This window comes from Harmonia axyridis, chromosome X, assembly GCF_914767665.1.
Source record: "Harmonia axyridis chromosome X, icHarAxyr1.1, whole genome shotgun sequence".
Taxonomy (NCBI): Eukaryota; Metazoa; Arthropoda; class Insecta; order Coleoptera; family Coccinellidae; genus Harmonia; species Harmonia axyridis.
The window spans coordinates 5,308,435-5,333,013 of record NC_059508.1 but is presented as its reverse complement, the minus strand read 5'-3'; the positions used below and the strand labels follow the sequence as shown (position 1 = coordinate 5,333,013).

Genomic DNA, 24,579 nt, shown 5'->3' with positions numbered 1-24,579 from the left:
CACAACTATTATACAGGGTGTAACATGAGTGACTGGCCATAGTCTAGTGGTGAATGCAGGTCATTCAGGCCTTTCAGAAAAGTAACTTGTTTTGTATCCTAAGACTGTTATTCATGTAAATTGGCCTAAATTTCTGATCTCCATAACTTGGGAATTAGTTGTCCGATTTTGTTTGAATTTTGTGGGGTTATTAACTTCATGCAGCCCTTCAGAACGATTAATGATCATTAACTCCACCTTTCATAACTATAATACATGTGAAAAAGGCACTTCGCACTTCCTTCAACTAGAATAAAGAAAACTCACACTTGTCTAAAGCTCTATAACTTCCAAATGAATTTAAACAACTTCGTCAAACAGCTTTCAGCAGGAAAGTGACGAATTTGCTTTTGGAGAGAACTACTTACAAGTTGAGTGATGTTTTAGAAAGGTGACCTTATTTTTTAACATGATAATTCGTGCAACATTTTAATCGTTTTTCTAAAGTTTGTGTCCCATATATAATTCAATTTAAACATGTTTGAATCTGCAACTGTATATATTTTACATATATAATAATAATAATAAATAATTTCACCGTACAATAAATAATAATAATAACAGTACTTTATTGCATATGCATTCGGTCATCGACCAAGGGTCCTTCAAGCTTTTGATTTTTCTTGGATGTTTTCCATTCATCTTTCTGGTATTGAGAAATTACTTCATTCAACTGAAGTAACCTATTATAGAATGACTTATTTAGCCTGCTCATTCTTATTTCAATAGGCTCTATTCTGGTATCAAGATGATATATATAAGATTTCATTCGATGCATTTTAACGTTTCAATTAATATTTTATGACATGCCATGAAATTCTTGATGGCAGATTCTTTTTGTGCATTTCATTTAATGATAGTTATGTTATGTACAAATAAATGTATTAGATATTATTATTTTTATGTTGGGACAGTAAGGTTCATCACGTTGAATCAAGGATGACTACAGCTGGGACAAGAAGTGACATTAATTATTAACGTAAAACATAAATGCAACGGTAACAAAGTTTTTCGTGATATTCAGTCAAGATGATATTATCTCGACAATAAAGTGAATAATAGTAAAATGAATACGCTAACGAAGCATAGTTCTTACCTGGTGCCTATTTCAATAGAGTTTTTCGTTGCGGTTATTCAATTTTCAGTTGCAACAGTGGAAAAATTCTCTCAGTGTAGAAGTTACTGTGACACATTGTTGTACTGATGTTTCTTTTATTATTAGAGATTGTCTCATAATATTAATGTTGTGATTTTTGTAGCTTTGACTTGTTTCGTCTTCTCTGTATTTTGCAAGTTTGTAACTAAGTATTTGGAAAATGAAATCATATTCTATTCTATTATAACCTCAAAATTGTTTTATGAAAAACGTTTCATTTGTGAAAGAAACTTCTCACGAGAAATGAGACTTTATTTTCGTTTATGAAATTGGCCCTACATAGCAGCAATTTTTCAAAAATGTTTAATATTTTTAGAAAACAGACTTTGATCTGTACATTTTTCGTTTTCAAAACGTATTTATCTCAATATCTGTGAAATATCTGAATTTCTGATGATAATTAAATTGTTATTATAACGACACTTAGTGTGAATGAATTATTCAAGAATAAAAATTTAGAAGAATTTTCAGTATGAACTCGAAATATTTCAAATTCCAGGTGTAGCTTTGAACTTTGATGTTCAGCAAAAAAATGTTGAATGAAGTGGACTTAAAACATACGGAAAACTCAAAAAACTGGCTTAAAAAACACGGAAAAAGATTGTAATTCTTTACATTCTTCAAATATTTTGTATAATTTGTTCAGCGAAGATTAGAATTGATACGTAAACTTTTGTCCTAACGGAACGTTAAAGTCTCCAACAAGCGTATATTCGATATCCTACCGAGCATTCGTTTTTATTTAATGCTTGAAGGGCTCAAGTTGAATGAACTTGAATTGTCCAGATGTTTTTAATATAAATGAAAGATATGGCAAAAAATGCATTTGTTCTTACCCTTTTGGGAGTTTTCGGGTAGCATCAAATGGATTTTGTTTCCTTTCTCTTCCGATTTCAAGTGGAAAGATGGCTTTATCCCCATCTTATTTCTCTCCAGTTCCAGTCGGAATTAAACAAAGCCATCATACAAAATACCTGAGACCAAAATATTGCAATCAGTAACAGATTTAAAATATGATCCCAAAATAACAAAATCATTGCATCATTGGTAGTTATTTACAACAAAATAGATTGCCTGTGGAATTTCAAATCCAATCTTGAAGTTAAATTCAAAGTAGTCATCTGAATGCAATTTCAGTCTCTATGGCGTCATTGATGACGTCACTCTGATATAACAATTTAGTATCACATAAGAAAGTATTTTTTCATTATTTATTCAAACATTTGATTAGTGAAGTTCATTTCCATATAAGAAATAAACTTATTATTATTCGATACATTTAGTACTAAATATAAATGATTAGTTATATTGATAATGAGCGAATTCAAGCGAATAACACTAATATCTCTGGTCTTGTCCTTGGTTATAGATCTTTAGGAATCACCACGAATAACCAACTTTTTTGATCAAATTTAACCTTACTTTTGAAATGGTATTTTAATGACCGAAAGTTTAACCCAGCTCTCGAGACTTGAGTGTAACTATGTTTGGTTATTTTCGATCCAAATGGGTGACATAGAAGGGCTAATTCATGACGTCATGTGATATAACCAATAATGACCAAAAGCGGTTCAATGCAGTTGGTTATTTTTAGTAATTACCAATGATAACCAAGTTATTCGCTTAAATTCGGTTTATGTTCTTACTACAGTAGTGTTTGACGTTAGAATTAAATGTATTAAATGCTCCAAGTTTTCAATGAGCTATATGAAAAATAAATATGTTCAAACTCTCAGAACAACTGACATATTTTACTGTAAAAAATTCAAATGAGACATTCAAATTGATATCATCGTAAGTTCACTCAATTCAGTTAATTTCACATAATCTGATAATAGGCTTGAACTGTTGGAGTTGAAGGGCTTCATTGCCCATTCAATAAAAAAATTTCTCCTTAAATCAATGAATATTGTACTTAAATATCTAATATATGAGAATTGATGTCACTAAATGGGACATACCATCCAGTAGCTTAATGCTAGAAATCAACCATGTCACTATATGTATTCCATGGCTCAAATCCCAATATTGCCTTATCGTTCTTGTGCAATTGGTTTCTCAGGTGCTCAGAAGTGTGGATGAACTCAAAATGGAGACGGTGCGAGGTATATTGTATGGTGATCAACAGCATGCCCCCCTAGAGAATAAAAGCTTGAAATCTATGCACAACTTTGCAACAAGATATGGAAATTTGTAATGTGAATGAAAATACTCACCCAGATTTCTGTATCTCAGACTCAGATCACTTGCATTGAGGCATCCATTCATAAATAGTCTCTCATCATTGATTTGAATTATGGTGCATAGTACATTATATTTTGATCAATAGCATGCCTCCCTGAAGAATAGAAAAATTAAAATCTATACACAACCTTGTATCAAGATATGGAAATTTGAAATGTGAATGAAAGAACTCACCCAGATTTCTGTATCTTAGACTCAGATCACTTGCATTGAGGCATCCATTCATAAATAGTCTCTCATCATTGATTTGAATTATGGTGCAGAGTATATTATATTTTGATCAATAGCATGCCTCCCTGAAGAATAGAAAAATTAAAATCTATACACAACCTTGTATCAAGATATGGAAATTTGAAATGTGAATGAAAGAACTCACCCAGATTTCTGTATCTTAGACTCAGATCACTTGCATTGAGGCATCCATTCATAAATAGTCTCTCATCATTGATTTGAATTATGGTGCGTAGTATATTATATTTTGATCAATAGCATGCCTCCCTGAAGAATAGAAAAATTAAAATCTATACACAACCTTGTACCAAGATATGGAAATTTGAAATGTGAATGAAAGAACTCACCCAGATTTCTGTATCTTAGACTCAGATCACTTGCATTGAGGCATCCATTCATAAACAGTTTCTCATCATTGATTTGAATTATGGTGCGTAGTATATTATATTTTGATCAATAGCATGCCTCCCTGAAGAATAGAAAAATTAAAATCTATACACAACCTTGTACCAAGATATGGAAATTTGAAATGTGAATGAAAGAACTCACCCAGATTTCTGTATCTCAGACTCTTATCACTTGCATTGAGGCATACATTCATAAATAGTCACTCATCAGTGATCAGAAGTATGTTAAACACCATCTGAATATCCTCAACATTTTCAGCAATGTCTAGTCTTCATCCATAATAGAACTTCTTCTTCTTCTCCTGAAAATGAAAAATTGAACAGCTTATTCCACTTTGAATTCATATCTTATCAGTAAATAATAAAAACGAATTTGTCCATTTACTTTTTATTCATTAAATAAATTTTAAGGCTGATTTCAAAAGTGAATAATGCCCAATAAATAAAACCGATTGAATCGATATATGATTTTTGTTTTCATTTCATGTTATTCGATTAAGAACAGCTTCAAAAAAAAGATTGCCTAATTATAAAATATTGATTTTTCGAAAGATCAAAAAGAACATCTGCTCATGCGCTCTATCAATTTAGCGATTTCATCGATTTTTAATTAATGGTTTGCCTTAAACAAGCTCACCAAATTTTCCATCAAATGTCTTAAATGGATACCACCCAATAATTAATATCATTCAGATCGTTTATGTTTTTCACATGTATTTCACACGATATTGGATAATGGACTGCTTCAAAAAGAAGAAGAATACTTAAATTGATTGATTCTCCGAAGAACCAATCACAAGAACTGCACATGCGCATAACTATTCCCTCGATTTCCAACAATGATTTCCCTCCTACGCAATATTATGAAAACAAAATTCACTCACAATATGACGAATCGCACAACAAATAAATATCGAGAATATGTTTAAGTAGATTCATGCCTATTTCATCAAAATGTTTATAGCAACTCATTGAATATTGGTAATAATAACGAACAACAAAACGAAATTTCAAACGATGATATGATAATTTTCTCACCTTGAATTAAGAAAATCTTCTCGTTTTTGAATCGCACAATAAACACATTTTCTGCTTCAATGAATTTGAATCAATTCAAATTCAATTAAAAACTACTTGTACTACTATCCGACCATACTCGATAAACAACCACTTGATGAATGGGAGCACCTTGTTGCAGGATGCTCATATATAGGTGCGTAGCCTCGCAAAAAAACAAAGTTGCACTTTGCGCATTTGCAGTTTGCACTATTCAAACTTGAAAGCTCATTTCGCATGCGCTGTGATTGCATAAACAGATTTTCCTTCTTTTGTAAGATTTCAAATAATAAAAGATGACCTTGAAACCAGCTTCAATATTTTTCTTCGACATGAGAAATTTGTTGTTCTATAAGACATAATAAATACATGAGTCGATGCTAAATGGCGAATGCGTCGGTTATTCATTTAAACGGGAAAATACTTCAGAAAGATGTTCAATAATGGCTTATTACCAGCACACATATAAATGTATTGATTAAAATTCAGTTCAAGTTTCAATAGAAAACAATCCATAAATATCTTACTATCAAAATATAACAAATCTTGAAATTTCAATGACCGTCGTCTTGGTAACACGTGTTATCCAGAAACAACTTAGACTACGTTTTATAAATATCAAATGAAAAACATTCATAACGAGAATTAGTTATCTCTTCCAATATGATAAAGAAACAATAGGTTAGGTCATAATCCAAATCTGTATTCAACCATCAAACCGATAAAGAATGAATTATATTTCTTTGTCCTGAAAGGAATGAATTTCATGAAGGAAATGAAAAATTAAAGGTATGAATACTTTAGTATTTCAATATTTTCAGAAACGAAAAGCTTGCAAAAACATTCAAAAAAATTTCAGTTTATTTAATTTTTCTCTATCACGTCAACTATAAAAAAACTATAAAAAAGACGCAATGCAAATATAGCTGAAGCATAATCTTATTGATCCCATCAAAATGAAATATAGATAGGTATATATATACATACATAAAATCAATATTCGACAATATTTCAAACCTAACAAATTTCAAATGATTCAATTTATAAACAGAAAGTACATATCTCAAAAAGTTTTTTTTTATGGAGTAATTGATTCTCTCGGCAAAAACTTCAAACTAATATCACTTGTCTCAATCGAATATGCAATTGAAATTTTGAATTAAATATTGTTGATGGAAAGTATCCCAGAATACTGCGTCGCTAAAATCCAAGCCCAGGGGAAGCCCACCCTTAATTTATTAGCTCAGAAAACTCAAAATGATCTCAATTTTAGAAATAACAATCACTTATTAGTAAACAATTCGTTTTGTTGCGTCTTGAACTACAGATTTGATGAACGAAATAAAAAAAAAAAATTGTAAATCATATGAAACCGAAAATGTAGAAATAAATTGAGATTTTTGTATTAAGAATGATTGTCATTTACAGACCTGAATATTTTCAGCAAATGCAAACTTCAATGATACTATGCACATATGGATACTTAGTATTTTACTCAACCAAAGCACTTTGAAAACTGATAATGATTCTGGGACCGTTTCCACCTTTATATAGTCTTTGACGACCTGCGCGTCACTGATTAAGTCTACCATACACGTTCAACCAAGCCCGAATACAATTCTCCGCCCACGTAATGAATAATTTCCATTCTATGAAACTCGCATTGCTGAAAGGTGTCTCGGATGACATTGGTATTATAGAAAACACATAGAGGAAATCATTTTCTGCTGCATAACACGTGAGAAATTGAATGATATCACTCAAAATTGATACCAGTTCTTCACGTTTACTTTCGATATCATATAAATCGTTCCGTGTGTGGAATATTTAGACAAACCTGTAAGACGTAGTTGGGTAAGTGGAAATTGCTTGTGGACTATATGGCTCATCATTGGTGGTAAACTTTGTGAAAAATTTCGGTAATTCTTTTGTTTTCATGAAAAAAAGAATTGCGGTAGCTGCTGAGACGGAATGTGAACCCTTGATAGAAAATCAATAACAGATGTCAATGTCGACTTGACGAATGAAGGTAAAACGATTAATTTCCTTTTTATGTAGGTAGGTCAAGATACCTTATTCAAGGTGCTGATAAGAATTTTTCAATGAAAAAGCAATTGAATAATTAATTTCAGTTTTTTCAGTTCGTCCTATTAATTTTCGGTTTCTTTCTTAGGTACTCATCAATTTTGTTTCAATATATCAATTTGTATTATTGAAATCACTGCAGAGAAAAACTTTATTTCTTCGTTCACATGATTAATGTTACAACTAAGATAAATTCAAAAATGGAAGAGGAAATCTATCCGAATTATGTATTTCATTTTCATCGAAGAGTTGATATGATATTATGAGGTGATGGTTGAAGAATGCGGAAAAAAAATTTCTTAATGAAACAGTGAAAAAGCTGACGCTAACAAAACTCACTTGAAAATGAGTACCTTATGTAGATGAAAGTGATAAAGATTGATGTTATACATTATTAATTCAGGTGGATAAATCAAACTATTAATCAATAACAATCATGACTTTATTCATTAAAAGAAATAAGAAATAGAATACAATGTATTGAATATAATGTTTAAAACTATAAGTGAAATCAGGCGTCAAGTTTTTATATAATTATACGTTTTAAACGAATAAAAACTATGAAATATAGTTCGGAACGGTGTTTCCAACATTAATGTTGAAAACATAATGAAACTGTTCATTGTTTCATTTCTTTATTAATGTAAATTAGAATTGAAGGGATAAAGGTTGATCTTATAATTTATTAAATCAGGTAAACAAACTGTGAATTAATAACAATAATAACTTTATTCATTAATGGAGTACAATACAATGCATTGAAAACAATATTTGAAACTATATATAAAAAACAGGCATCAAATTCTCATATAATTATACGATTTAAACGAATAAAAACTCTAAAATATAGTTCGGAACAGTGTTTCCGATATTAATGTTTAAAACATAATAAGAATGTTAATTGTTTCATTTCTTTATTCATTCAAATTAGAATTAGAGTGATAGAGGTTGATCTTATGCATTATTAAATCTGGTAAACAGACTATGAATCAATTACAATAATAGCATTATATATTAATGGAGAGAAATAAAGTACAATGTTGAGAACAATATTTGAAACTATATATAAAAACAGGCATCAAGTTTTTATATAATTATACGTTTTAAACGAATAAAAACTATAAAATATAGTTCGGAAAATTGTTTCCGACATTAATGTTTAAAACATAATAAAAATGTTATTTGTTCCGTTTTTTTTATTAATGTTAATTAGATTTGAAGTGAATAAGGTTCATTTTATACATTATTAAATCAGGTGAACAAACTTTGAATCAATAACAATAATAACTTTATTGATTAATAAAGAGAAATAAAATGAAATGTATTGAAAACAATATTTGAAACTATTTATAAATAACAGGCACCAAGTTTTCATATAATTATACGTTTTAAACGAATAAAACGATAAAATATAGTTCGGAAAAGTGTTTCAGACATTAATGTTCAACACATAATTAAAATGTTATTTGTTCCATTTTTTTATTTTAATAATGTTAATTAGATTTGAAGTGATTAAGGTTCATTTTATACATTATTAAATCTGGTAAACAAACTATGAATCAATTACAATAATGACATTATTTATTAATGGAGAGAAATAAAGAACAATGTGTTGAGAACAATATTTGAAACTATATATAAAAACAGGCATCAAGTTTTTATATAATTCTACGTTTCAAACGAATAAAAACTATAAAATATAGTTCGGAAAAGTGTTTCCGACATTAATGTTCAACACATAATTAAAATGTTATTTGTTCCATTTTTTTATTTTAATAATGTTAATTAGATTTGAAGTGATTAAGGTTCATTTTATACATTATCAAATCTGGTAAACAAACTATGAATCAATTATAATAATAACATTATTTATTAATGGAGAGAAATAAAGAACAATGTGTTGAGAACAATATTTGAAACTATATATAAAAACAGGCATCAAGTTTTTATATAATTATACGTTTGAAACGAATAAAAACTATAAACTATAGTTCGGAAAAGTGTTTCCGACATTAATGTTTAAAACATAATAAAAATGTTAATTGTTTCATTTTTTTATTAATGTTAATTAGATTTGAAGTGATAAAGGTTCATTTTATACATTATTAAATCAGGTAAACAAACTTTGAATCAATAACAATAATAACTTCATTTACTAATGGAAAGGAATAAAATAAAATATATTGAAAACAATATTTGAAACTATTTATAAAAAACAGGCATCAAGTTTTTATATAATTATCCGTTTCAAACGCATAAAAACTATTAAATATAGTTCGGAAAATTGTTTTCGACAATAATGTTTAAAACATAATAAAAATGTTAATTGTTTCATTTTTTTCATTAATATTAATTAGATTTGAAGTGATAAAGGTTCATTTTATACATTATTGAATCAGGTAAACAAACTTTGAATCAATAACAATATTTGAAACTATTTATATAAAATAAAATGTATCGAAGACAATATTTGAAACTATTTATAAAAAACAGGCATCAAATTTTTATATCATTATACGTTTTAAACGAATAAAAACTATAAAATATAGTTCGGAACAGTGTTTCCGACAAAAATGTTTAAAACATAATAAAACTGTTGATTGTTTAATTTTTTATTAATATGAATTAGAATTGAAATGATAAATATACATTATGAAATCAGGAAAACAAACTATGAATCTATAACAATGTGATAACTTCATTTATTAAACTATATATAAATATATATATATGGATTTTTTTCAATCAAGAATTTACAGTCTATTAAAACTAAAAACATTTAACACAGTTACAGTTAACATCACTTGAATCGAGTTATTAAATATCAAATCAGACAATTCAAAAATAGAAGACGACATTGAACATTGAAAGTAATCAGATTGAAGCTTAAAGGTTAGCTCCATAGACATAGTGAAGTATATACCACAGAAGAAGATTTACTGAATAAAAATTCGAAGTTTGTTGGAAGATTGAAGAATTATAGATGAGTAATTTTAGATTGAATTAGGTATTACAGTTTTCATTTTCAATTTTTCATTCTTGATTAAATTTTTTCTAATTTCTTGAATTGATTTTTTGAACCCTAACAAACCCCTGTGAAAAGTCATTAGAATTTTGAAGAGTCCAAATTAGGTTTTTGTTATTGGATCGTAACATCAAATTTATATTAAATAATCTATTCGAAAATACAAAACAATATAGTCAATCCATAACAATTGTCGCCCAACGCGTGGCTAGTAATATTTTAACTACAACATTGTTTTGAAAAATTCAAATATTAATACATTATTAATTAAATCATTTCATCAATCTATTCAAAAATATAAACAAGAAGTAAAACGAAAACTGGAGAGAATGGAGATAAAGAAGAATGTATGAGAAAACCATTGATAAATGAACATAGTATTGTGGAATTGCTAATAACAATGAGAAAAGAAATGGAACAGAATAGCAATGACATTAAAAATAAAATAGAACAAAATACAAAAGTAATTGAGCAAAATATAAAAAGTTTGGAAAATAAAATGGAAGAGAATTCACAAAAAATGGAAAGGAGAATGGATATATAAATTATTGCTATAAATGAACAAGATGAAAAGTTAGAAAATAAATAATACTGAACTGAAAATTGAACAAACACAAGAGAAGTTAGAAAATATTGATGAAACAATGGAAAAATTGGGGGATGAAATAAAAATTTGTAAAGAAAATATAAGACAATAGATAAAGTTCAAAAAGAATATTAGAGCAGAAATAAGAAATACAGAATATGAACAAGCGAAAAGAAGCAATGCGGTACAAGAAAAATGAACAGAAATATAAAAATACAAATAAAAAATCATTTACTGAATGCAGAGTGTATACAAAAGGTTGGTGGATTTTTTCAAACAAAAATTTACAGTCAGTAATAAAACATGGTTAACATCACTCGAATCAAGTTATCAAATATCAAATCAGAAAATATAGAAATAGAAGACGTCATTGAACATTGAAAGTAATCAGATTAAAGATTTGAGGTTAGCTCTATAGACATAGAGAAGTATATACCACAGAAGAGGATTTGCTGGATAAAAATTTGAAGATTGAAGAATTATAGATAAGTAATTTTAGATTTAGTTAGGTATTAAAGTTCATAGTTTCATTTTCAATTTTTCATTCTCAATTAATTTTTTTCTAATTTCTGAAATTGATTTTTTGAACCCTGAGAAAAGGCAGAAGAATTTTGAAAAGTCAAAATTTATTTTTTGTTATTGGATCGTTATATCAAATTTGGAATTGAATAATCCATTAGAAAATATAAAACAATATAGTCGATCAATAACAATATATATATATATGTAGGTATATATGTAATATTGCCGCTCATAGGTGTTATAAAAAGTATTGAAGTATTTAAAATATATGCGATAGATCAAGTAACAAAAATTAGTGAAAGAATGCATAATTGAAAACTTTACACCATATAGGGATTGAATCATTTCATCATGCAAGAATTGATTCGATGATCAATGACTGAAAAACTATTACTGACTGTAAAGGTATGAAGAATTTTTCAAACTGATAATTGTAATGCCCTGAAACAAACATGTGCCTTATATTCATTATAATAAAAAAAAATGTATGAATAGATTGAAGATATGTAAAATTATTCAATTGATTAAAAATATATTCTCCTTCTGTTTCAGAATGTGTTTTTATCGTTTTTGGAACCAGGATCAACTCTCAACAGGAATTATGAATACAATGATAATACGGTTACAATCTTTCTTCCTTAAACAACAACCACGGGGATACAACAGGCTTATAAACACTTCCCTGAGGTACACCTGGATTCAGTAAATTCAAATGATATGATAAACTGGTGATCTTCACTCAAGATTGCTTTCATTGGATGATATTTTATCGATTTTAATTGGAATATTGGATAACTGTAGTTCTTTCATTTTATTATTTTTACGTGGTGATAACAGCTTCATAAAATTTTAGAGATCTCGATAAATATAATAGTATTTTGGAAATTGCAACGTAATATGGTATTATCACCTACGAATGGACAGAAATAAAAAAAAAATTAAATGCAATATAGAAATACATCAAGTATTCGATAATGAATGATTCAGATAATTTTTTTCCAGACACATGTTATAAGAACAATTGAACTCCATTACTTCTTTCAATTGATAATTGTACTATGAAACAATAGTATTTCCAATTAGTAACAATTATGCATACAATAACAAAAATTCCATTGGATTGATAACATATTATTCAAGAAACAAAGAACTTGCTCATTTCAAGTTCCTAGCAGTGAAATGTTATTGTAAATTCATGAATAAGCCATAATACAAAGGATAACGCTAAACATCGACCATAATGAAATTATTTGATAAGGGAACAATAGACTGAAGTTAATTATAATCTAAGTTATTTCTACAGTCTACTTTTGAGTATTCTCGGAAGAATTTGGCACATTTTTTGAACAGTGAATCAGTAAGCCGTTCAAATATGATTTTTTTTATTTTATAATTTTCAGTGGTATTCTTCTGAAGTTAACACTACACCCTAGATTCATTAGTTAAGAATGGTTATGTGAAATCCTTCTAAATATTAGCCGCTAAATATAGATAATTTATCATTACCTAGAAAGGCAGGGCCCTACGGGACTCCAAACAGTAGGAACTTACACCGGTTGATTGGTAATGAGGTTCTAGTGTAGAGTATGACTAATGAGAAATCTTGACAAGCAGGTTGAATTCACACTTCAAATTGCCTGAGCAATTTTTCTGTACACTGTGAAATATGAGAAAAAGTTAATATAAACAATAAAAAATAGTGATAAGACTTCTGCGCAACATCAATGTATAATGTTTTACACTCCTCTTTCAAGAACTTAACTTTTAAACATTTCAAAAATGAAATTATAGAGGAATTAGTGAACAATGTATTCTATTTTTTTTTCAAGTTGTTCGACTCTTATGAATATACAATGGTGGGTTTATGCACCATTCCTAAGAACTAAGAACTACGAACTAAGAACTAAACCTAAGAATTCAGTGGCGTTTATGCACTCTCTTGTTAGTTTTTAGTTGAGGCGGGCTCGAACTACTTTCTATTTGTTCTATACTTTTTTTTTGACATTGATATTAATTGTGAAAAATTAAATTTAATTTTTTCAGATACACCTGATACTTTTCATCGATAAACACGAATACAGAACATAAAATAGAAACTGGTACTCGTTAATATTGAAATTCTATGCGGCGCACGCGGACTTCTATATTATACTGAGCCCTTAGTTTTTAGTTAAAAGTTGGCCTGCTAGTGTTAGCTCTTAGTTCTTAGGAAACGTGCATAAACGCCCTCATTGATTTGTTAGCGTTCAATTCTTAGTTCTTAGGTTCAGTGCCGTATCTAGGGCGTGGCAAAGGTGGCACTTGCACGGGCTCAAGGTCTGCAGGGGCGCCCAAAAATATCAAGAGAAAAAATATTGGAGCACCAGACATAATAATTCGAAAGATCACAACTCGGTTTTCATGTATACGCATCGCAACGAGCTATACTGAGGAATCTGGAAACCAAGGACGGAGATCTTTCTTTTTTCTTGAGAGAGGGGTCCTCGAAAAAAATTTTTTTTTACAACAACGTTTACTCATATCTGTAATGTGAGAAAAAGAGGTTTGATAACAAAGTTGGAACTTAAATACTCAAAATTTTTTTTATAACCAATTCGATTGTTCTCACCTTATACTGGGTTTTCCTAAAACGGAGCTACGAAATAATTTTAAGAAAAAAAAGTTCCATAAACATGAGGCAGCAAACTCTTTGTTTTCGAAATACAGGGTGTTTGTTGTATAGTCATACTTTTTAGTGATGCTTGTATTTATTAGTATATCGAATATTTATCGATCTTCGCTACAGAATTTGTTGATAAAAACCATAAGTTATAATTGATTTATTCATCACAGCTTACTAACTGGATTTTCATAATAATTTGGATTTTCCTGCGGATTACCAGAGAGCTTTAAATCGGAATATCTATGCCAATTCAAGTTGAATATCTTCTGAAGGGAAGGTGAGAAAAAAAACTTCAATACCGGTATCTAAAAACCAAAGCGTTTGGAGATTCATGTTATAGGACTTTTTTCTCAAAATATTACTTTCTCAATCCAAAGGGCATGGAAAAAAGGAAAGTAATGGATTCTCAACAATTTTCCGGTTTTCAATGATAATCATGGACGCCTTATCGTTTTTCAATAATTTTTTATTTTTCCCCCCTGATAAAAATTTCTGCGGGCGCCCATGTCAAGGGGTCCGATTTTGTACTACGTGTCGATTTCAGAGGAAAGTAAAATGATTGGTTCTTTTTATGAGAAAATAGTCGTTTTTCGTCTTTGCGAGAATTCTAAAATTTTATATTTTGGAAATATTTGGGGGGGGGGGCGGATGTTATTACTACCCATTTCTACGCCCTTGCTGGAAACATTGAAAATATCGCTAGCCTTCCCTAGAATTTGCGTACAAAGCATAAAATAATCACAAAATATATGACTTAAGTTATGAACAAAAAAAAATACTATAAGAAAATATAATCGATGAAAAAAAATCTTCGAAAATGGTGGGCACTGTCTTCGGTCTTGCCACAGGCGCAATAGTACCTAGATACGGCTCTGCTTAGGTTCAGTCTTGGTTCTTAGGACTGGTGCATAAACCCACCATTAGTGATAACGTAACACACCGCCATTTAAGTTCTCCTGTCAGTGTTCGGACTCCCAACAAATAAATTGTCATTCAAATTAGTACGTTGTCGTTGAAGAAATTGGCTTATTTGAATAAATAAGATTATGTAAGGAACGATTTTACTATTTATTGATAGACAGAAGGAACGAGATTAATGCCAGTAATTTCAAACTAATAAACACGGGTTTTTTTACAAAATCTGGGGAATGATACAGAATTCAGAGCAGGGGTGTATGGCTTCATCACCATCTGAACTCCGCCCTGTGATTGATTTTTTCTTATGTTTTTTTTGGAATTGTAATATTTTTTTTATTCTCTTCAATAAAGACATTATTATTATTATTATTATTCAATAATTCAAACTTACTGGTATTAAGCTCGTTCCTTCTGTCTATCAATTAATACTGAAATCGTTCCTTAAATACTCTCATTTATGAAAATAAGCCAATTCCTACAACGACACCGTACTAATTTGAATGACAATTTATTTGTTTGAATTCCAAACACTGACAGGAGAACTAAAATGGCGGTGTGTGACGTCACACTAATAGAGCGTATTGTATCTATTATTTATTTTACTATTGTATATTATGTGTGTGTGTATTTTTGTGTGGATATTTTGTTTGTTGACTGTGCTCATAACATTTATAATTTTGATAACTTTTGGTTACTCCTGTACTCTTCATATATATTTTGATCTTACCTATTGATTCTATTGTTTATGACTTGTGAAAGCAACTACATTGATATCCAATATCACCAATAAAGGCTATTCTATTTGATTCCATTCTATTCTTAAATAAACTTTGGTCTATCTGTCCTATGTACACACTCATCTCCAGAACTACTCAACTGATTTTCTTGAAATTTCACAGGTAGATTGAATGAGATCGATTGAAAGTGGAAAAGGTCATTCAATTTTAACGCTCAAGAAGTCGTGAGAAAATGCAGGTATAACAAAATGTATAACAAATCATCAACAGATGTATTGTTATTTCAAAAAATTTGAAATTTTATATACATAGTGGAACAGACCTAAAATTATCATTCATTAATCTTCAGAATGTTCCTTAAGGTCAATTGAAACTTTATATAGGTCTCAATAGATCAAGCTGGATATCGAATGCATAAGTTCGTGTAATTACTTCAAACATAATAGGTTCAACGTGAAAAGTCGAAAACTGTAAACTATAATCATATTTTCTACTGAATGACAACAAACAAATAAATATTTTCGTCAAACATTCCTTTTTTTTATCATTCCCCTATAATTAATCATATTATGAAATCAATCTAAAAAGTAAAACTCGATTAAAAATGAATGAGTTTATCTACAAAACATGACTAGTGTTTCATGAATTTTCACTGTATTCTATGGTTATTCGGAAGTCAAGATATGCGTCAGAAAGAATTCTTGGAACGACCTGGTACCAACGTTATTACCTACTTCACTTATTCAATACAGGAACAATGGATCAATATGGATTTATCTTTGTTGATATTTTGCCAGTACGAACCCATGAAAGATATTTTTTTTAGCAGCCGTTTCTCTTCATGATTATAGAATATAAAGATAGGGACCCAAAGTCCAAACCATTACGTCGGCGTCTTATTTCAGACTTAACACTTCACACAATAAGTCCCGGCCCTATAATCAGAAAAAAAAGCAATTTTGATGAAGATTTAACTTCATTCTTCAACTGAGTCACCTTCAAGAGTGATACGTATACTCCAACACTACGATAACTTTTAAGTAGAAAGATTCGTTTATGTTTTTGAAATAGGCTATCACTTCTTCATTGGAGCCAAATTTCTTTCAATAGAGCACATTTTAACCAATGTTGTCGATGGAACAGAGTCTGAATAACATTTTTCGAGTCATTGCTTTGCTTGTACGGTATTTTCCAATAAAAAAAAAACACACAATTTATCCAATTTTCAAACAATAGACAATTGCGTCATTTAACTTCAAATTTCGATCCCGACTTCATTTTCCGAAATTTTGACAAGCATCTATTGAAGCTTAGAACTAACGAGAAAAAGTGGTATGGTACTGCCATCTGTACGCCAAGCTTGGGACTTATTGACTGAAGTGTTATGTTTTCACCTAGAAAAACCAAATCTGTAAGCGACTGGTCTTTGGAATTTTGGCATCAAAACTGGAACTCAGCAATTCGAGAATTCTTACTACAGCACACAAGCTTTATCGACCAGTGGCGTATTCAGAATATTTTTGCGACAACTATTGGTTTTGACGCAAGAGCACTTGTTTCCGCCTCTTTATTGTATTTAAACCCATGATGCAAGTTTCGGGTCATTGCTAATGTTCTTTCAATTAAAACAAAGGTTTTTTTGATAGCTACGTAGTATGTAACTTGAAGACATTAAAGAAAACCTGATAGAATACAAAATAAAACAAAGTAATTTCCACTAATAAGGCGATTTTTTGTGTTTTCTTGATTCAAAAGGCTTAATCTCGCCAGTTATCAATTCTAATCATTTCGAACCTATTCTTAAATATAGTTTTTCATTAGAATCTCAATCTAAGATACTTATGAAACAATAATTTTTTTGTTTTCCTAAGAACAACACCACATTTTTTCAACATTTTATTTAAAAATAATATTTCCAATTGACCTTAAATATTCAATAAGTAAACTATTAATTTTTTATAAACAATCTCCTTTTGTAGAAGGAGCATAACTGAAAAGAATCACAAGGACCCATAAATGTAGGAAAATCTGCAAAGAAAAATTAGTCAGAAAAATTATAACTCCTTTTATGAGCACAGGGTTAGTTTATAGTTTTGAAATTGTTAGTGTCAAAATAGTGCACAAGTTTCGATTGAATGTTATAACAAGATACGCATTTATAAATCAAATCATTGTATAATATAGAACTGTGTTCTTTCCATTTACAAGTATTATATTATCATGGAAGAAACATTGAATAATCTGGTTTTTTCCTTACCATATAACAGAATACAGACACTCTGATTCCTGGATACCTCCTCAGAAAAACTCCCATTCTGATACTGAGAGCATCTAATGAAGAATATGCATGTTTTACCCTTCTTGTAACACCAGCATCAAAGGGTGAAACCCTCACCGTTGTAGGTACTTGCAGCTTAACTGTGAAATTCAATTAACATAACGATTGTGACAAATAATGTTTACGATCTATAAATATTTTTTCATTCAACATTATATTATGGATTTGAATCCTTTATTTCAAAATCTCAAAATAAATAAAATAGAACTTGAATGAAATGATCACATATATGTTATCAAAACCTAGGGATATTGAAAATTGTGTATTTAAACTTAAAGAAAATAAAAGAACTCCACATAGCAATTTCGTTTTTGATTAAGCAGAACCTTCAATCAGTATAAGACTTATTGGAAAAAGATCTCTTTTCTTCATCAACTGTTTTTTATTTAAACAATTTGGAAATCAGAGGAAACTGTCAACATAATATGAACATGAATTTTTAATAATATATATAAAACAATTGCTGAATTCTGTTTCAAATTCAAACTATTCATTTTCAAGTACTTGTATTAGATCTATTCAAGTGGGTGTTTCAACATTTATTTATTTATTTATTACAAATGAGCCAATGTTTCAAATATACAACATTATATAATTATTAAGATATATCACAAACAAAAAATGTTAAACCTATTGAAAAAAATATCAAAGAGAAAAAACGAACAAGAACAGTTGACAGGTTCAAATAGCCTCAAAATATCTTTTGAGACTAAAAATAGATATCTGAAATAGATCAATTTTAGATGCCTTTGCCCCTTTTATCGCTTATTCAATAGGATTGTTCATGGCATAGTTAGTGAGGTTATTATTATATATTATATATATATTATTATTATTATATTACATTAGGAAAAAGTACCTACCCATTAACACCAAAATAAGTTTCTTCACATCCCATTTTTGGAAATACTTTTGAAAACCAAAAACAAATGGAGCAAATGTTTGCTATTTTTGTAAAAGGAAGAACACTTTCATGGGAAATTTGTGAAAAAAACCGATTCTAAACTTTATATAAGAAAAATCAACAAAAAAATTTAAAATAAAATCTAATATCAGAATTCTAACCCAAAGGAACAGACTGTTATACACAGAAATTGTGAATAATGAAAACACTTACCATCATCAGTATCATTAACACTGACCACTTTTTGTTGACTACTTCTGACAAGAGCTAAATTTTTGTGATATTCGTTCTGAAATTTTTTTTATTGAAATATAAATGAAACAATGTTCCTCGGTCTACTCACCTCCAGTTTTTCCAATTGAATTCTCAATGCATTTCTTTCAGATGTTATAGCTTCTATCTTATTCTGCTTTATCATCAATGTCTGGGTAAGATTCTTTATTCTATTCTCAAGTTCCTCATCGTTGACTACAGAAGAACACTGCTTTAAAAGTGATCTCAATTTTTCTATTTCTTCATTTTTAAAAGTTAAATCATGATCTTTTGTTTCCATATCCTGTTTAATCTTATTCAATTCCTATAAGTCATCAAATTAGAAATAAAAGATAGCAACATGAGTTAATTACTTGTGATTTCATTTTCAATTCATCATCAATAGATTTCAACATTCTCCTTTCATTGTAAAGTTCAGTTTCCAGTTTTTGATTTGTTTGATGAAGCATATTTTGCATCACCACATACTGCTGCTGAAGCGAGTTCAATTCTGATGCTAAGCTGCCAATTTTATCTTTCATTTCATCATTTTTATCTTTTTGGAACTTCAACTCATTCCTGAAAATCAAAATTAGATGTGATGATGTTTGGAAAATATTACACTCACTTCAATTCTTCATTGAAACCCATATAAATATTTTCCTCCACATTGTGTGAATTAATGTCATCAGGTTTCAAACAAATTATTTTTTCTTTCTCTTGGAGTATTCTATGTGCCCGAGCTTTATATTGTTCCATTTCTGTCTCTGCAGAGTTGACAGCCTCATTGGCTCTTTCTAAACTACTTTTCAATATTGAATTTTCATTTCTTATTTCAGAGTATAAGTGTTGTATATTCAGTAATTGTTTACTCAAATCATCATTCTCGAACTCAAGTTTGGATATTCTTTCCAAATATCTCTGAATGTCTTCTGCGGAACTGAAGCTGGAAATATCTAGATGAAATTGTTTGTCATTGAAAATTTCAATATTACCTTTGTAGCACTGATTCACACTTGGAAGATACAGATGAAGTTTTCTTGATATTATCTGTAGGCAGTTCAGATTCCGTAAAATAGGTTCCCTCTGAAAACAAATTGATTATTTGCAATTTACTTTTCCTTGTAATCCAAATCAGGATAAAGTATCACAATTGTAATATCATGATGAGATTACCTATTGAATTTTCTTCAGATTCTTCTATATGGTCAACTACATCTTCGTTTGGTGCTTCTGCTGATTCCAATGTTAAAATTGATTGTTCAAAACTTTTGTTGTCAATAAAAAGGTCATTTTCGGAATTTCCAAATGTGTCAGGGATTGAAATCGAGTGTTCTAGTATATGCCTTGAAATATTATTGGAATCAATATAAAGCGAACATTCAAAATAATAAATTACTTACTGAGAAGGGGGTACGGTTTTGGAATTGGTGTCGCTCAAGACATTTGCAGCTTTCTGATCGATTTTATTCAAAAATTTTTCTGCTTGACCAGTCAGATTCTGTAACCAAGCCATCAATTATTGATGAGATGATTTATCAGTCGATAAATCCAAATAAACCAATTATACAAAAACAAATTAAAATGTGTCTCATCTCATTAGAATCGATCTGTTTGTTGACGAGTTTGAGTTTGACGGAGTTTGTCAAAGTGACGTTCTTGAATTTGGAGGTTATAAAATATCCTTGAGATTTGGCCTTAGCTTTTTCGAAGTTTCCAATAATGTAAATTCATATTTTTTTATGTGTTTTCCGAGATAAAATCCAGATTTTCAGACAATTAATTTGAGTCATGTTATTCAGTTTCTGCAAAAATATATCAAAATTTTTCAATGAAATGATATCATTGTCTCTTAGAAACTGAGGGGTTATAGCTCTTTTTATAGTTCCAAATGATTCCAAATACCAAAATAATCAGTTATCAGCAAAAATTAATGAGAGAATTTCCTCTAAACTCGTGAGAGAGATGATTGCAAATAAGAATTTGTTGAATCTAATTCTATAGCATCCACCATATTTGAAGACCCTTCTTTTAGGTAAAATTCGTGAATATTCTGGACGATCATACATCTATTTATTTTTTTCATCCTTCTTCAATCTTTTATATATGAGTTCTTTTCAAACCGGTGAGAAAATATCTGAATTTCTTTCAATAAATCCTATTTGCACAAAATGGTGGATGCGCTTTATATCATATTTCTTGTGATAGGAATTACAAAGTATTCCTAATCTACGGCATCCGCTCCCTTAAACTTAAAACTTCCAATTGGAATCCCAAATCTTGATCATATTTATTTCATTCGATTTTGTTCCTTTCAGTTATCAATTTATTTTTCGATTAATAATCAATTTCCCTTATGACTGGATTCAAAACAAGTTTGGCAATACATTTTCAATAATATAGATGGATAAGATTTTCACATTCAGGAGGAATATTGATGAATTAGTCATAGGATTTAAGATTCATTTATTTCTATTGGCTATTTCAATAAATGTGAGCTTCATTCATTTCGTACTGATCATTTTATTGTGATAGAATTCTTAGAAATTGTTCGAATGATTTGTTTAAATATGCAGTTTTTCCGAAGTAATTGGTGTAATCGATGTTGCCTACATTCGAATTTTCCCGCTGTTGGTATTGTACGCTGGTCCAAATCTTCGACCCAATAACAAGTCAGGCTCTGAAAGGACATCTAACACATTTGTGCATCCTGCTGACACACATTTTGTACTCTCAAATACTACGACCAAAATCGCTAAACAAAATTTTCTCTTTGATACAGAACGACTCGGATCTATTTATGTTCACTTATGTTATATACATATAGCATTTTTCAGACGATTATTATTTTATGAACTTTTCTGCCTGTAAGTATAAAATTGAAAATTATGCATTTTGTTCGATTGATTAGTTAGCATATGTTCCATTTGATTCTCATAATATGTGAATCTATCAAGTAAAAATTTAATATCTCAATGTGTGCGGTAATGTTGATTCAATAAGTCATATCGACCAGCTCACCTGAACAGTTTTTAATGGTTATATTACCCTCAATCAATTATTTCCAGTACAGTTTTCTTATATATCTTTAATATTTTCAGTAAGAAGCGGTCGAATTATTTCGTTAAGAATATAGATACTTCATAACGAACCCCCAATTGAAGTTATTACGTATTTCCGTAAAACTACAGGAAAAAAGGAAAATGTTCGCTTTATGGTATGCCCTACTTTCTTGGAAGGAATACAAGTAAGTACATAGAAAATGATATTTTGAAAATTAATTTCATATTATTAAATAGACTTTATGCATGGGTAGAGATGTTTGACATCCGTAAGGTGAGTATTTTTAGATATGATTACAGATTTAAATACTCACCTAAGGTTAGATCGCATGTTTACACATTCAAGCGGTCTTCTCGCAGTTTGATATTATCAAAGAGTAATTTAAAATGACAAGAAATCATACTGAATGAATTGCTTATCGCGTTAATAGTAATTCGAAAAAACTGATTTTTTTTAAAGCTTGAAAATATCTTTGATATTTTGGCGTAATTTATTCATTATATTATATATATGATTATGGGATACATTTTTACGATTAATATTTATATCTGATTATATATATATATGATCATTATAGATACTTCACCTGAAAAATAGCTAGAAAGCTTTATTATATATTCAACTATAGGTTTTCTTCAAGCATTAATGAAATGAATTAAAGTTATTCACGAAAATATTCAATTTCTATATGTTTACTGAAAAAATTTGTAATGCAAAAAACTTACATATATGTAGTTTTGTGTGATGAAAATTATGGTATCAATATACCTATAAATAACCATTCTCTCTATCATAATTTCAATTTCCCACCTCTCATTATTCTGTTAGTGTTTGTTAGCCTTTTTATCATTATACTAAATTAGAGAGATCATTATTGATGGAAACAATACCGGTTTTAACGAAAAAATTAGAAAAATAATATATTTTTCATTATTAGTCAGTCTATCACTTCCTAATCTCATTATATCTGAAAGAAACCTAATAAAATCTTTTTACGTTTTTCCATTGCAATGCTGCCGACAAAACCGAATAAGAAAATACCGAAATCAAGAATTTTCAGGTTTCTGATTATCTTTTTTTTTATTTCACTAGTGTTGTTTTCAGTTGATATATATTTTTTGAGTTGCAAGGGCTTTCTAATGCTCAATGAAATTCTCTCTAACACACCATGAAAGTAATTAATAATTCATGAAAATGTGGATCAATAAATTGATTTCTTTCATAACAACCCAAGTAGAATTACCTCCTGAATATAAATTTGAAGAGGTACAATTCTCCATCATGAAACTGAATCAAATTTATATCCTTTTACGTGAAATTCCGTTTAAGTGTTGTTAGAATGAATTTTTCTAAAGGAAAATGCACTAATTATATTAAGTTTGTTAATTTCATAAATACTAACGAATTTGTGTTTGATTTTTATTATTAGTTCTTTGAGTTCATTTCGTTTTTCTTTTTGTTTCAAGGGCGCTTAATCTAGCTACAAAACGAAACATCGAACAAAAACCAGCAGTAGGAACCATACTTAAACCAGAGGTGGAAAGTCCAGAACCTTTAAATTCAGTTGATCCCAATAAAAATAAATTGCCTGCTCCTTCAGTGCCTCAAACAATACCTCTAAGTGCCCCAGCAACGAAACCCCAAAACACAATAATGGAAACATCGTTTCCAGGTCAAATTCAACCCTGTGTAAATGATTCCTTAGAACCTCTTCCAAAGCCTCCAAGATCTCCATCCCCACATCCTATGAGATCAGAAGTTTTCGATGATATTGAATTCGATACTGGGGATAGTGATGACGAGGAAGAAGAAGAAGAAGAAGAGGAAGAACAGAACACTGTTATTTATTCTGCTGAGACAGATCCGAAAAAAGTGTCCACTAATAATGAGGATTTCTTGTCCGGTGAAATAAATAACTTGAAGAGAGAATCATGAATGTTTGAGAAATAGTTGAGATTTATTTTTTTAAATCAAGATGAACGAGGACCTCTTATGAATGATATATTTCAAACTGTTTTTTTTATTTAAGAAATAAAGTTTTCTTTTCAATTGAAATTTTCTAATTTCTGTAATGACACGATGACAAATATGTAACCAACGATTGCAAATTGGCGAATGCGCAGTTTTAGAATCATCAAGGAGAAACATTGTAACTAAAGAGAAATAGCAAGAGTCCTTCTTTATATCTTAACCCTCCAAGCCCCGTCAAATTATTTTTTGTTTCAAAATTTCAGGCCTAAGTATTGAGAAATTCAGTTCAAATAATCAAACAATTTCTGTATCTTAAAATTATGATGCAAAGGTATAATGATAAATTTTTAAGGTTGAAATGGAACCTAACGAAGTGTATTATA

The 24,579-nt window shown here is 29.4% G+C and overlaps 2 protein-coding genes and 2 long non-coding RNA genes across 5 annotated transcripts; 1 reads left to right on the top strand and 3 right to left on the bottom strand.

Moving 5' to 3' along the window:
- Positions 1-1,783: 1,783 nt before the first annotated feature.
- LOC123686181 lies at positions 1,784-3,534 on the bottom strand. The gene is made up of 3 exons (XR_006748416.1): positions 3,412-3,534; positions 3,157-3,332; positions 1,784-2,169 (listed from the first exon to the last, which is right to left on the bottom strand). It is a non-coding gene; the product is annotated as an uncharacterized LOC123686181 (long non-coding RNA).
- Positions 3,535-3,814: 280 nt separating this feature from the next.
- LOC123686363 lies at positions 3,815-6,638 on the bottom strand. The gene is made up of 4 exons (XR_006748461.1): positions 6,564-6,638; positions 4,220-4,379; positions 4,018-4,139; positions 3,815-3,937 (listed from the first exon to the last, which is right to left on the bottom strand). It is a non-coding gene; the product is annotated as an uncharacterized LOC123686363 (long non-coding RNA).
- Positions 6,639-17,535: 10,897 nt separating this feature from the next.
- On the bottom strand, positions 17,536-20,824 carry LOC123686536 (golgin subfamily A member 5). The gene is made up of 9 exons (XM_045626750.1): positions 20,566-20,824; positions 20,339-20,508; positions 20,158-20,248; positions 19,791-20,108; positions 19,537-19,741; positions 19,254-19,487; positions 19,124-19,199; positions 17,926-18,086; positions 17,536-17,696 (listed from the first exon to the last, which is right to left on the bottom strand). The coding sequence occupies exons 1-9, from the start codon at positions 20,676-20,678 to the stop codon at positions 17,625-17,627; spliced, it is 1,440 nt and encodes a 479-aa protein (XP_045482706.1). The 5' UTR covers positions 20,679-20,824; the 3' UTR covers positions 17,536-17,624.
- A 1,005-nt stretch (positions 20,825-21,829) lies between these two features.
- Positions 21,830-24,280, top strand: LOC123686538. Of its 2 annotated transcripts, none has more exons than XM_045626756.1 (3): positions 21,830-22,029; positions 22,264-22,409; positions 23,692-24,280. In XM_045626756.1, the coding sequence occupies exons 2-3, from the start codon at positions 22,366-22,368 to the stop codon at positions 24,158-24,160; spliced, it is 513 nt and encodes a 170-aa protein (XP_045482712.1). In that variant the 5' UTR covers positions 21,830-22,029; positions 22,264-22,365; the 3' UTR covers positions 24,161-24,280. The 2 variants fall into 2 exon arrangements, with proteins under 2 accessions (XP_045482712.1, XP_045482713.1); XM_045626757.1 differs by lacking the exon at positions 21,830-22,029 and adding an exon at positions 22,069-22,200.
- Positions 24,281-24,579: the final 299 nt, after the last annotated feature.